Source organism: Zootoca vivipara, chromosome 4 (genome assembly GCF_963506605.1).
Source record: "Zootoca vivipara chromosome 4, rZooViv1.1, whole genome shotgun sequence".
Taxonomy (NCBI): Eukaryota; Metazoa; Chordata; class Lepidosauria; order Squamata; family Lacertidae; genus Zootoca; species Zootoca vivipara.
Window position 1 is genome coordinate 37,251,712 of NC_083279.1, and position 12,515 is coordinate 37,264,226.

Here is a 12,515-nt window from a genome sequence, read left to right on the forward strand (position 1 = left end):
GTCTGGGTCGAAGTAAAATAAAAAAATTCCTTCAGTAGCACCTTAAAGACCAACTAAGTTTTTATTTTGGTATGAGCTTTCGTGTGCATGCACACTTCTTCAGATACAGTGAAATAGAAGTCCCCAGGCACTTATGTAGAGAAGGGGTGGGGAGGGGTGGGGAGGGGGAGGGGAGGGGGGATCACTCAGAAGGGTGGTGGAAGGGTGGTGGAAGCATATACTAAATAGCCATGCTAATGTATAGGTCTGAGCAGAGATTTGGAAACCCATTAAAAACACCGTTTAGCACATGAAGATTATTAATGAGCTTTCAGCTCTCTGCACAGCTGCAGGGAAACTGCTTCGTTTCACCGATATATGAAATGAAGAACAATTCTGTAATCCCAATATGGAATAAACAATGTTTATTGGGAAGTTTGATGATATTTAATAGGTGGCATGTTCAAGTTTCCTGTTACTGTAGCTTAAAAAACAGGTTACAACATGCATGTAAACAAGTAAGGCAAATATTTAAAAAAGCCTGTCTCCAGACATACCAAGATTTAACATTTGTTAGAAACCCAAGAATCTGATTTGCCTACATTGCTAGCTTTCGGTTGCTCAGCAACTCAAGTATCAGTCTGTAAAATCACAAATGCAATGTATGTTGTGCATTACATTTTCCAACTGTAGTCAAGAGAATCAAATGTATTTTATGTTAACTGGGCAAAGATGAGTGGAAAGCTTCTACTCCACCACAACAAAAAGATTAAAAAGTGTCCAAAGAAAAATGAGTGTAGTGGAGCTATTGGAAAGGAAAAGTATCATTGGAGAAAGGCTTTTTGGAAACATAAAAGCATGAAACAGAGGCTGACTTTGGGATGTGCCAACAGGTTGGCTAACGTCTGCAACATTCCTCGCACAAGTATGCATAGAAGTTTAAAAGATACCTAATGGAAATATATTCTGGGTATCTTTGTTCACGGAACAGCAGACGTGTACCCATGAGAAGAGAAATGTACTGAGATGCAGTTTTGAAAAAATTGTAGAAATACCTCTTGCCAACTCATTTTCAGTTGAGTATTTTGGCCACAGTACTTCTGTGACCTATTTAGGATAGCAAGCTGCTGCGCAACCAATTCTCAGTGAAAAAACAAACAATGGCTATCTTTACTCTCCCATTGTATCAGGGTGCCGAGTTTATGATGCAGGATCTTTTCCGAAGCTATAGTGAAATACAGACTCCTAGAAATCTGTTGGGTACACGAAACAGCAGCGTGAGCCAAACAGAAGAAGGCAGGTGACAGCAAACCAAGGCCTCTGTCTCTCTTTCCCAACCTGTTGCTCTAAGTAGAGATGCACAAGCGTGGGGAGTCTCAATACAGAATACTGACAGAAGGCAGCTTACTGACCACCATACTTTTTGCTCAGGCAGGCATTTCACTGTAGCTCTTTGAAACGTTGTAAAATGATTCCCTTGCAATTGATCACTTGCTGAACAGAAATAAGCGCACTAATGGATTCCTCAATTTAATCATAAACAGGAATGTGAAGTGCGCCGCGTTATAGCTTTGGCTAAGAAATAAGTCAAAGAAGTTTGCCGAGTAATGAGCACTGCCATGCAATTGTGTCAGAACTCAGCTGCGATTCAAATACATTCAAAATGAGTCTCCTGTACAGGGCACCACCCACTGTTCGGTTCATGCCCAGCATGCACTGCTTCTGCTCCCTTTGAAACTGCTCTCTGAACTGCTGCACTGCAGAGACGCTACTTGCTTCTTTGCTCTCCTCATAAATCAGAGACAAGCGGTTTTCAGGTTGGCTTAGCGCTGCGGAGGAAGCTTGCCGGAGAGTGACCATTTCCTTTTCTAAAGTTAGTGCAAGCTGTTCAGCAAGTACCTTCTTGCTTCCTACCCTTAGTGGTTTTATCTTACAGGCTGGTGGCAACGATCCGGTGAGGTTATGAAGGCACTGGAACAAAATCGTTTTATGTCTGTAAAGCAGATTTGTAAAAAAAGAAAGCAAAAAAGGTCAGTTATCATAGTTCATAAAAATTCACCAGCAGAAGTTTAAATGTAAACCAGAAGCTTTCAGAACACGAAGCACCATACTTATGCTTTAACTGAAAGGTGAAAAGGGGAATTTCCCTTTGGAACAAATGTGAAGTATGGGGAAAGGCAGAAGCAAGCAGGGCTCAGCAAGTTATACTGACAGTAATGTTCCCTGAGGAGGAGGTGTCAAGTGACAATTAAGGTTTAGAGCAGGGATGAGGAACCTACAGTCCTCTCAACCACAACTCTTACCTTCTTTGTTGTTGACCATGCTGGCTAGGGCTGATGAGAGTCGGAGCCCAATAGCCTATGGCAGGCATAGGCCAACTCCGGCCCTCCAGACGTTTGGGACTACAACTCCCATCATCCCTAGATAACAGGACCAGTGGTAAGAGATGATGGGAATTGTAGTCCCAAACATCTGGAGGGCCGGAGTTTGCCTATGCCTGGCCTATGGGGACTGTGAGTTCCCCACGCCTGGCTTCCACTTAAACAATCTGTTTAAATGCTGTGCTCAAAATATGCATTGTAACTGATTATGTTTGGTGTTAGTAATCTTTGAAAGGGGAAATGAGGTTCTTTGAAGCTATTCAGTGAGCCGAGTTCCATGACCAAGGCAATGAAACCCTATGTGAAATAGGATCTAAACATGTTTGCGAGAGTGAATTAAGCCATAACAGATATGTGTTTCACAACTTGACGTTTTATTGCATTTAAAAGCTCTTACTAAGGTAGAATACTTGGAAGAATATTCACTGATCATGTTAACAGTGAAAACCTATCCTGTAAAAAACATCCTCTAAAATGACTGAGCAAAATTATAGGGTAGTTACATGTATTTTCTATGGCTGTGCCCATCTGCTTCTACCTGGTTTGCTTGAATACCAAATTCAAAGTGGGACATCATGTTTCCATAAGGTAGATAGCAATGTTAGTTCTGAAAATTCCACAAGGTGTCTTGTTTCAAGTTTATATCATCTTCATTGAATGAAGCCGCTGTAATTATAGTTGCGGGGTCTTCCATGCTCACCTATGCAGATCAATTAAAATGTCTACAAGCGAATCCAATAACCTACTCATCTAGCTAGCATAGCACAGCCATTCAAAATGGACTTAGATTGCTAGCACAGCAATGTCTATAGCTGTCATGCTCACAAGGCAAAATGAGGTGAGAAAGGTATCTCCAGCTTTTCAATTGCCATTACCTGTAAAACACTGTTAAAGTTCCTTCGAATGGTGTTTTGAGATTCCACCTGAAGACAGTGCCGTTCAGATTTCCGGATTTACAAGAGATGAAAGTATCAGGATATTCTTTTATTGCTGCACACTCCATTTGTTCCTGCAGCCATGTTTTTATGTGAATCAATGTATAGTCAGAGGAAATGATTTGAAGTGACACCTTGTGTGATACTGCACAAAGTGCAACAAGATCTTTTATGGAGCCTGCAGCAGGGGCAGAAAAGCATTCGTGAAATTAAAACGGTGTGCAGGGAATTCAAAGCATCCCTTCAACTGTTTCCCCTTCATTTTAAATCCTTCAATTAAGCAAAATCCTAGATCAGATCTGAGATCTAGATATTGCATTCCTTTAGACTAGCTTATTTTATGATAATTTTATGATAGGAAGGCATTTGTGGTTAATTTTTGCTGCCCTATTTTAAACTCTTGGTGCCAACAAGTAATTTAAAATCAGCGTAGTAACACTGCATATCATCCCTAAAACCAACCCAGAACAAGCTCTTTGTTGTTCAGGTGGCTTCTTCAGAAATACTAAGTCATCTTCCTAGTGACACAAATTAAATTTGAAGCTTTCATCCAGATCAGAGTGGGGTGGAATGAGAGAGAGAGAGAAGAGACATTGTTTAAGAGATGGGGAGAAATGTTAAGTGTTCCATTGTTTTTTTAAGTAATGTTTTGGCTCTAAAGAAAACTATTGCCACCTATTCAGCTCTTTGGGACAGAACTGGCAAAATATCTAAGTCAGAAACCAAGTAAACCTGTTCTGGGTTCAATTCCTGATCAGGTCTGCAAACTAAAGTCAACATTTCATATACTGCAGAAATTGGAGTTCTTGGTGAAGTCCAGAAATAAACAGTAAATTGTAAGAACTCGGGCCAGGAGGAAGATGAATTTCAAGTACGTCTTCAAAAGGTTTTATTTATGTAATGATAAGATGAATTCAAATACTTGGTACACTCTGACCATTAAAACATTGCTGATGAAGAATTGTCGAAACAGGGCCTTGTCCTGGGATTTTTCCACTGGAATTTATTTTTATTTGCCTCACTATCATACTGGAATTGATTCCTATTTGAAGTCATCTTATCATTACATAAATAAAACCTTTTGAAGACTTACTTGCAATTCAACATTTCATATACTACAAACCTGTAGTTCTAGCTTTTAAATAAATAGTACAAGAAGTACAGCAAGTAGCTTACCAGTCCCTGCATAAAAAAGTTTACCTGTGTATTTATAATCTTTTAGATTTATCGAATGTTTTTCAGCAGAAATCTCAGCCAGACTTAATAAAATCTTCCCACATAAGAAAGTCATCTTTTTGCTTCTCTGCAGACTTTCGCCGTCTCTGCAGCTCCTCTTCGTGGCGTGTAACAGTACCACGCAGCCTACTTCGTGCAATGCTAAGAAAGGGGACAGCTGGGTAACTGCAGTGAAGGTTTTTGTCCTATCCGCCTTCACCTGAGAAGGTTCCCCATTGCCCTCCTTCCCATTATGGCAATCCAGCTTGATCCTTTTAAGCAGCGGCCCCTGATGCCAATGGGATGCGGATTCTGCCAGCGCAGCTTTCTTCAATGCAACTATGCTGCAGCGGCACTTAGCTGGAAAAGCCGAAGGGCATTTCCGACCCATTACCAAAGATAAACGGACGTCACTGAGCAGCCTGTACAAAAAAAGAAAAATGCAGACTTAAGAAATAAAAAAAAAAGAAATGCAGGATTGGCAATGTACAGTGATCTTCTCTTGATATACTTGAGATTTACAGTTTCTTCATAGTAGCAAAAACATACCTTTCATTTACTGTACACCATATAAATCTAACGTACAGGAAATCTAACTCAGGATTTGTTTATTTTTGCATCTTCTTTCAGAGCAATTCTTAACTTTTCTACTTTCTATTTTTAAATGTTGCAGTTGTAGGCGATATAATCTTTACCAATAACAGCGTTTATCGGTAGTCAATGTATAAGATTTATGCAACTTACAAGTCATATGTGTCCATTAGTTTTACTCCAACTACTAAGTTGTCGTCCACCACACGGTACCAAACCTCCTGTACAAGCTGCTCTTTGTCTATAGATGGAGTTGATGTGCCATTATCCAACGTTTCATCCCAGAGGGAAACAAGACCTGCCTTTCAAGAAAAGATACACACATTTACACGTATGCCCAAAACAAGATTATGTCACAGTTCAAACAATTCTGGAACCAGGAAAACACTACTACTCTTTATATATTTCAGCTAAAAGATTAATCAGTATGGTACACTCCACTTTTACAACAAAAATATGCTGAAGAGTTTCCGTAACCCTCTATAGGGTTCTTTTTTTCCAACTAACAGTTGCAGCTATGTACCTATCTGAAAACTTCAAAAACTGCGCCCATTTTGAATTGTTCCTTTGTTCTAATTTGAGAGAGAATTCCACCAATTGGTGAACAGATAGAGCTCTGTATTACTCCACATAAACTATGGAAAAGAACCAGTGATTGCAATGCTTTGAGCTGAAAATATACGTATGGCATAGGAACCTTTCTGTGATAGTCATGTCCTTTAGCAACAAAATTTTGTACCTGTATTTCCTTAAAGATCGGCTATTTTTGGCTTTAGTGAAAAAAGCTGACCCCAAACATGGAGAAATATTTCTTACATGGTTACAGCTACCTATGAGTGACTCTTATGCAAAGTATTGGAAGCCTGTTATAGAAGAATGGAAACAAAACCTGTTTATATATTTTTTAAAAAACCATGTCTCTGTTACAGAGGGGAAAAAATCTTCATGAAGTATACCTTTTCCGCACTTGGAAGACTGTGTTTTTGGTCTTGAACTAGGTCAATCAATGCTCCACAACTTTCCACCAGAACCTTTTCTTTGAGCCGTAAATGCTGCTGTAGCTCTTGAACAGAAGCAAAGCCAGCCTATGGGATACAAAAGGAGTTAGAGAGTTCATGATGATGGCATTGCGAGAGTAGATGCTTTTCTTTTGCAAGGTATTATAAGACCGGTACGAGCTAACACTTGTAGATTCCTCTCTCGTTGTTAAAATAAAAACCATAGCTTAACATAGAAATGGGAAGTTCTGTGGTTGCTGTGATAATTATTTGACGAAACCGACAATGCAGAGAGAAAAAATCTGTAGCTACTCACTGCAGAAATTGTACAGTTACCTGAACTTTGGACATCAAGTTTCTTTCAGCAACCTGCCTTACTTTTACACTCCCTGTCCTCAGCTAGGCTGATGTAGATCCCCTTCTGCTCTTTGCATGTATCCCTTGGACACCTAAACTGCTAATCTGTAGCCCTCCCGATTTTGCCCATCTGCAACTCTAAATTATGCCAGTAAAGGTTGAATGGGAATGAATGAATTCCTATCATTTCTGGCCACTGGCATGTTCCCATCAAAGGTCTTTATAAGTGTTTCATAGGAATTCACAGCAAAGTAGCAGCTAAGATTATATGTGTCATCCACAGTGGACAAGCACAAAACGTGATGTAAAATAAAGTCAGCAGCAAGGCACATACAATAAGAAAAGCATCATCATCTCAACATTAGGCTTCCAAGGACTTATACAAAGCAGTAGAAGGAGGCCAGTCAACAGTGCGACAATACTGTAATTCCTAGTGCTTAATTTGGGTTGGAAAGTGAATCATGGGCAATAAGCTTGTCTTTCCTAGCTTCCAAACAAACTAGTGATGGCTATCAGTACTTCAAAATCTGAAGACAGCAAGGTTATAGCCCTGTGCACATTTACCTGAAAGTAAGCGCCACAGAATACAGCGAGCAAGTTAAACACTCCAGGAAGTTAAGATTCCCTCAACACAACTGTATTTATACTCAAAAGTAATTATAGCAGGGAATACTCAGTACAACTGCCTGGTTCTGCATTTGCAAACATCAACGAAATGGAGTGATCCAAAACAGAGTTTATGCTACATGGAAGTTCGTTAAAACGAAACAAACCCCGAGTTGTCAAGACATATCAAGAGGCAGATAATGGATCCAAACCTGCAATCTTGCTTCAAGTCCTTTGATAGTAAGGAAGTGGTTCTTTTGTAGCTCTTGTGTAGAATGTGAGTCATCTTCATAGCTTATGTTATTCTAAAGACAGGCAAAACATATTTAGCTCTATGCCTGAAAGTAAGCGAGGCACGAATGTGGAAAACTCTGAGCCACACAAGGACCAAGTAAAAGTCTTCCATTCATATGCCACCTCAGTGAAAATGACAATTGTATCCACTTCAAAGCTTACATTTCTGTATTTTTATAATAAACTAGCTGGCCCTGCCACATGTTGCTGTGGCTCAGTCTGTTAAATGGAGACTCAGAGTTCCCCTTCAGACTCCCCTCACCTTCAGAGCCCCCTGTTTTACACATGTTCTGTTTACGCAGGCACATCCCTGTGAGTCCCCCCACTGTGCCGATCAAGTATCACACCCCCTCTTCCCCCCACCCCCAGCTCATCCCTGTGACTGGTCCCACCATGTCCTGACCTATCCCGCCCCCCCCCTACCCCCAACCCCCACCCAGGCGAGTCAGTACCTCCATTTGGCCTAGTCTGTAAAGGCTTCAGCCTAGTATGTAAATGGGAGCTGAGGTGCTGTTGAGAGGGAAGGTTTTATAGGTGCAGTACCAGTGTAGCCGCCACTAGAGGGCGCTGGTTTGCAACCTGGTTCTTTTCCCAGAATGCATTTTCGTCTGAGTGGTGTGTTTTGAAACACGGGGGTTGGGGTTTTTTACCTGGCACAGGTGTGACATCTGTCTTTGAAAACGGTACGGGGTTGGTCTCATATCCGCAAGCGGCATTGTGTCAAAATTTGAATGCAATCGGTCAAGCAGTTTTGTTGAAACGTGGATACTAACAGACATGGCCAATTTACATTTTTATATATATAGATGTTACATTTAATTATAATATTGTAGATTTGATGCAATATAGATTTATTAAAACATATGTACTTTAATTATAGTCTAACCATTTAAAAATATTCTACACCACACCTACTGGTTTTCAGTTGAAATATGAGATTGATAGTGCACAGTAGCCCAGTTTGGACATAACTGCAGCTTGTTCTCAGGTAAGCTTTAAGTATTAGGATCAAGCACTTCCCATCTCACCTCTGCAAGACCAGAACATTCTGTTCCTGTTTCAGATTAACCAGTTTCATGTGCCATTGATCTTCAATGTGCTTAACTGAAACAACTTAACTTCAGAAACTATTCTTTTAAGTTGAGTTGTTCAATAGACTACAGTTAAGATTAACTGGTTCATTTGAATTAACTGCAAAATGCAGTTAATCTAAAAAGGAAGCTTTTTTAATTCTTCCTTGTAGCCGTGCCAGAGATGGGAGCATATGCAAGACAAAGGTTCTCAGAGGCATGGTTCAGCATTATGTCAAAACAAGGTCACTGCAGTTATGAAAGGCATTTGATTCTGCAAGGCACAACTTCTTCCAAACCTCTTCAATATGAATCAAAGCAAGCTGTGAAGCATCCAATTAATAGATGCCAACCCCACACTAAACTGCAAACAACAGAAACATTAATTAAAAAGCAAATGACTCTTTGCCAAATACCTTTTACTGGAACCTTTCCCAACAATTTCCCCAATCAGTAAATCTTACCACATGGTGAACATTTCCAAAATTTGATATTTGAAATGTATTTAAACTTTCCGAAATGGAGTCAGTCTTTAGAAGAACTAAGATTTGTTCTGTTCCAATGCCAGCAAAATCATCTACTAGAACAGACCTCACATTTTTCCAGGAAGAAACCACCTGCAATGCAATGTGACATTGGAAATGTTTTCATTTTGTTAATATCTACATGAAATGAAAATATTCTCATATTACATAGCTTAAGCTAGCATGGTGCAGCAGCAGCTAGACCACAATGCACTAACTACAGTTATAACCGACATTTCGAGCATTTTTGTAATACTGAATTTATTCTGTGTTTTCCAAATTGCGTTTTGTTGTTGTTGTTGTTGTTGTTTGTCATTTTGAATTTACTGATATGTTCTATTTGAAATACAGAGCACTGGAAATACAATGTTTTGAATGTTTTTCTGTAAGCCGTTTTGGGCCCTGCTTATTGTGGAAAAACAGAATACAGGCAAGCTCTATCACTCAATACATGCATCAGTTTCTGCAGAGATTTGTGTTGAGCATATTGCGTAACATAAGAAGGCAGAACATTTGCAAGCCTAAGAACAAAGTATCAGATCAATACCTGTAAATTACGCTTCCATAGTGCACACACATCTCCTGAAGCAAAGGTTACAACTAGCAACTGGCTGTTTCCTTCCACTGCTGCTACCTGTATAGAACAAGGATTCTCATATGGAAGCTGGTGAATGTCTTTTGGCAGACCATCTTGGAAAATGATGACTTGGCTTTTGCATGTGACTACGACAACTGACGTCCTGAACTTGCTTCCCACGGCACCGACTTCGCAAACGTGCACACACGATACCATGCCGCCATAAGCATGAGGAACAAAATTGGCCCTTGTTAGCACTTGCTGTTTCTCCACTGCATAGGCAAAGCACTCAGTGCCCCAGATGAATGCATCTGATTTGGGGACACTTTGCCCATTGCCTCTCTCTGTCAAACAAGCAGCTTTGGTTCCCAGAACAACAGCACCCTCGCCCTTAATCTCACCCGCCCATTGGATGGAACAAAGCTGAACAGGGGCACACAAAACAGTGCAAGTTTGGGGAGAAATGTGAAACAGGCTTTTTGCATGGCTCCATAAAACCGTTGGGCCAGAAAGCAACTTTATGGGTTCTTTCAGTTCATAATCCAATTTAAAATGCAGAACCAGCTCAAATTTGTTACTGTTATGAAGCAAGAGTAAAGTATATTTTGTGTTCTTCTTTGTCTTCTTCTTCAATAGAACACAAGGGTGAAGGATTCCTGTTCTGAAGTCAGATCCACAGCTGCAATGAATCATTTCCACACCATCCTCACAATCGCTAAATGACCCGGTGGACGTCTCAATAAACTGTTTAGTACAACTGTCAAATGACATTCTCCTGACGTGCAATTTCATCACTTTTGTACTGCCGCCCTGTGTGGATTTCAGTTTTGACAGCTGGAAAATCAGGAGTTCCCCATTATATGACAACAACTTCTCTTGCTGATCCATCAACATATTTCCTTAAAATACATCCACTGCAAGAAGACCATGAGTTAGTCTCCTGCTTTTCATCAGGATGATTCTTCTGTTTAATGCAGCATTTGACCTGAGCAGCATTTTTCCAATCTGAAAAATAATAAGTGTTTGGCAATTGTTATTACTGATGTGGCCCCGGAAGGCTGCAAGTGAGGCTGAATAAGGTCCCCTGCTTTCACCCATGTACTGTTTACACTTAAAGACGAGTTAAAGCAGAAGGGTACCTTCTTTAGCTGCCAATTCCTATAGATGTTCAAGAAGTAAGGTCCACTGAATCCAGTCCTGGCATTAGTCCAGCCAATCGTCACTAGTGACAAACATCTAAATATCTGAAATTAGACAGTTTCTAATCAAGATTAGACACAGAAATCTAGTAAATCCCACATGTAATGTCAGGGGAAATTACAGCTGTCCAGCATAATCAAGCTTTCCCCAGGATGTAAATTACCTCAACCAACAGGCCTTAAAGGCATTTCTTGCTCTGGAATGCAAAAGTAATGGTGCTACAAATAGCTAAGTTCTAATCTAAAGATGATCCGGTTTCTCAGATATTTCATCCTTCAGAGATAAGGGACTCACAGTGGGCGCCTATAAAATGTCTACTTATAAGCAAGCCCCACTAAGCTCAATGTACGTGTGTTAAACAAGTACAGTATACAATAGCAACCTCAAAGGAATGTCATAGGGGATACACTACTGATATGGAATACAAGAGACAGGCTCCAAGGTGACCAGATGCAATGGAAGACAAGCCTGTAACTTTAATCACTGTGTGGAAGTTGACATTTTGACAACTACAGCTGGTCATGCTATCAAGGGAGATAAAATCTAAAGAGTTTCTTCTGAACAGCTACAAAAGAATACAAGAGCTTTTGCATTTCAACCAACCCAGCAGCACTGAGTTAGAGCCAGTGATCACATATGTTCTTTTTTAAAGGAAGCGTCGATTCTAAAAGTACATGCACATGTGATCTTAGTTATCTGATGGTGTAGGACACAAATGACACATAAGGTTACAACCACTCTTTTCTCTCTCTGGTTTGTGTGGGAGGAATATATATCTGACCCACGTGTGAGTAAGAAATATAAGAATCGGCTGGGCACCTAGATTCAAAATGCAGGGCTTTACACATTCTCCAGCCGGAAAGAGCCCCCAGCAAGGTTTAAAACAGTCAGTTAAGCAGCAGCATGCTATGGGAATGATTTAGTTTGCTTGCAGAGCTTGCCCTTCTCTCTAGCGCTCTGGCAATAAATGGAGCACACTCTGTTAAGTAAGTTTAAAATGCTTTGCTTGCAAAATCCAAAGGTCTGATTCATGCACTGTTCCACGCAGCAAGGAGAATACAGGTGGAATACTATTGGGTACAAAATACAGAACACAAGTTTCAAGCATGTAGTCTGAGCTGGGAGCCCCACTGAACTCAATGGGGCTTACTCCCAGTTAAGAGGTGTTCAGATTGCCTCCTCAGAATCCCTCGACTTTAGCATTGTCAAACTAATCCCTCACTGTGAGCGGGTGGGATTAGTTCTGTAAACCGCCACACAGGCACACGCTGGCATGGGGGGGAGGGAGTGAAATATCCATCCTTTGCCTGGTCGGCATCCCTCTGTAGGAATACTAAAGAGCAACCTTAGGCGCACTTACTTGGAAGTAGGTCCCACTGATCTGAATGAGCAAAGGGGGCGGGTGGGGGAAGGACCCGATGAGCCTCAACACAACGTGCGAGGAGACCGCGGGAGCCCCATTCATTCCCCTCCAGCAACAGCAGCCGGAGCCTCAGGCTCCCAACTATCCCGCGATTCCCGCCAAACAAAAGAATCCTGGGAATGGCGTCACGTTATGTCATTAAGCCGAGCGCCATTGGCTGTTGCAAACAAAATGGGCGGGGCCGAAAATGGAGATACGAAGGGTCAGACGCGGTAGGATAGGACGGAATCACGCCAGGAAATGAATGGGCGTGGCTTCCAGAGAGGGGGGGAGGAAGTGGGAGGCTGTGGTTTCGCGTCTGCGCGCGCGTGTGCGAAACGTATGATTTGTTTGTTTGCTTTTTTGTTGAACGAGAGCTGGCCTGG

At 41.1% G+C, this 12,515-nt stretch overlaps 1 protein-coding gene across 2 annotated transcripts; it reads right to left on the reverse strand.

Moving 5' to 3' along the window:
- Positions 1–237: 237 nt before the first annotated feature.
- On the reverse strand, positions 238–12,234 carry FANCB (FA complementation group B). Of its 2 annotated transcripts, XM_035114830.2 has the most exons (10): positions 12,088–12,234; positions 10,667–10,771; positions 9,498–10,532; positions 8,891–9,043; positions 7,275–7,367; positions 6,058–6,186; positions 5,255–5,403; positions 4,496–4,932; positions 3,236–3,473; positions 238–1,972 (listed from the first exon to the last, which is right to left on the reverse strand). In XM_035114830.2, exons 3-10 carry the CDS (start codon positions 10,419–10,421, stop codon positions 1,567–1,569), a joined length of 2,529 nt encoding a protein of 842 aa, XP_034970721.1. In that variant the 5' UTR covers positions 10,422–10,532; positions 10,667–10,771; positions 12,088–12,234; the 3' UTR covers positions 238–1,566. The 2 variants fall into 2 exon arrangements, with proteins under 2 accessions (XP_034970721.1, XP_034970723.1); XM_035114832.2 differs by lacking the exon at positions 10,667–10,771.
- Between the last annotated feature and the right edge of the window lie 281 nt (positions 12,235–12,515).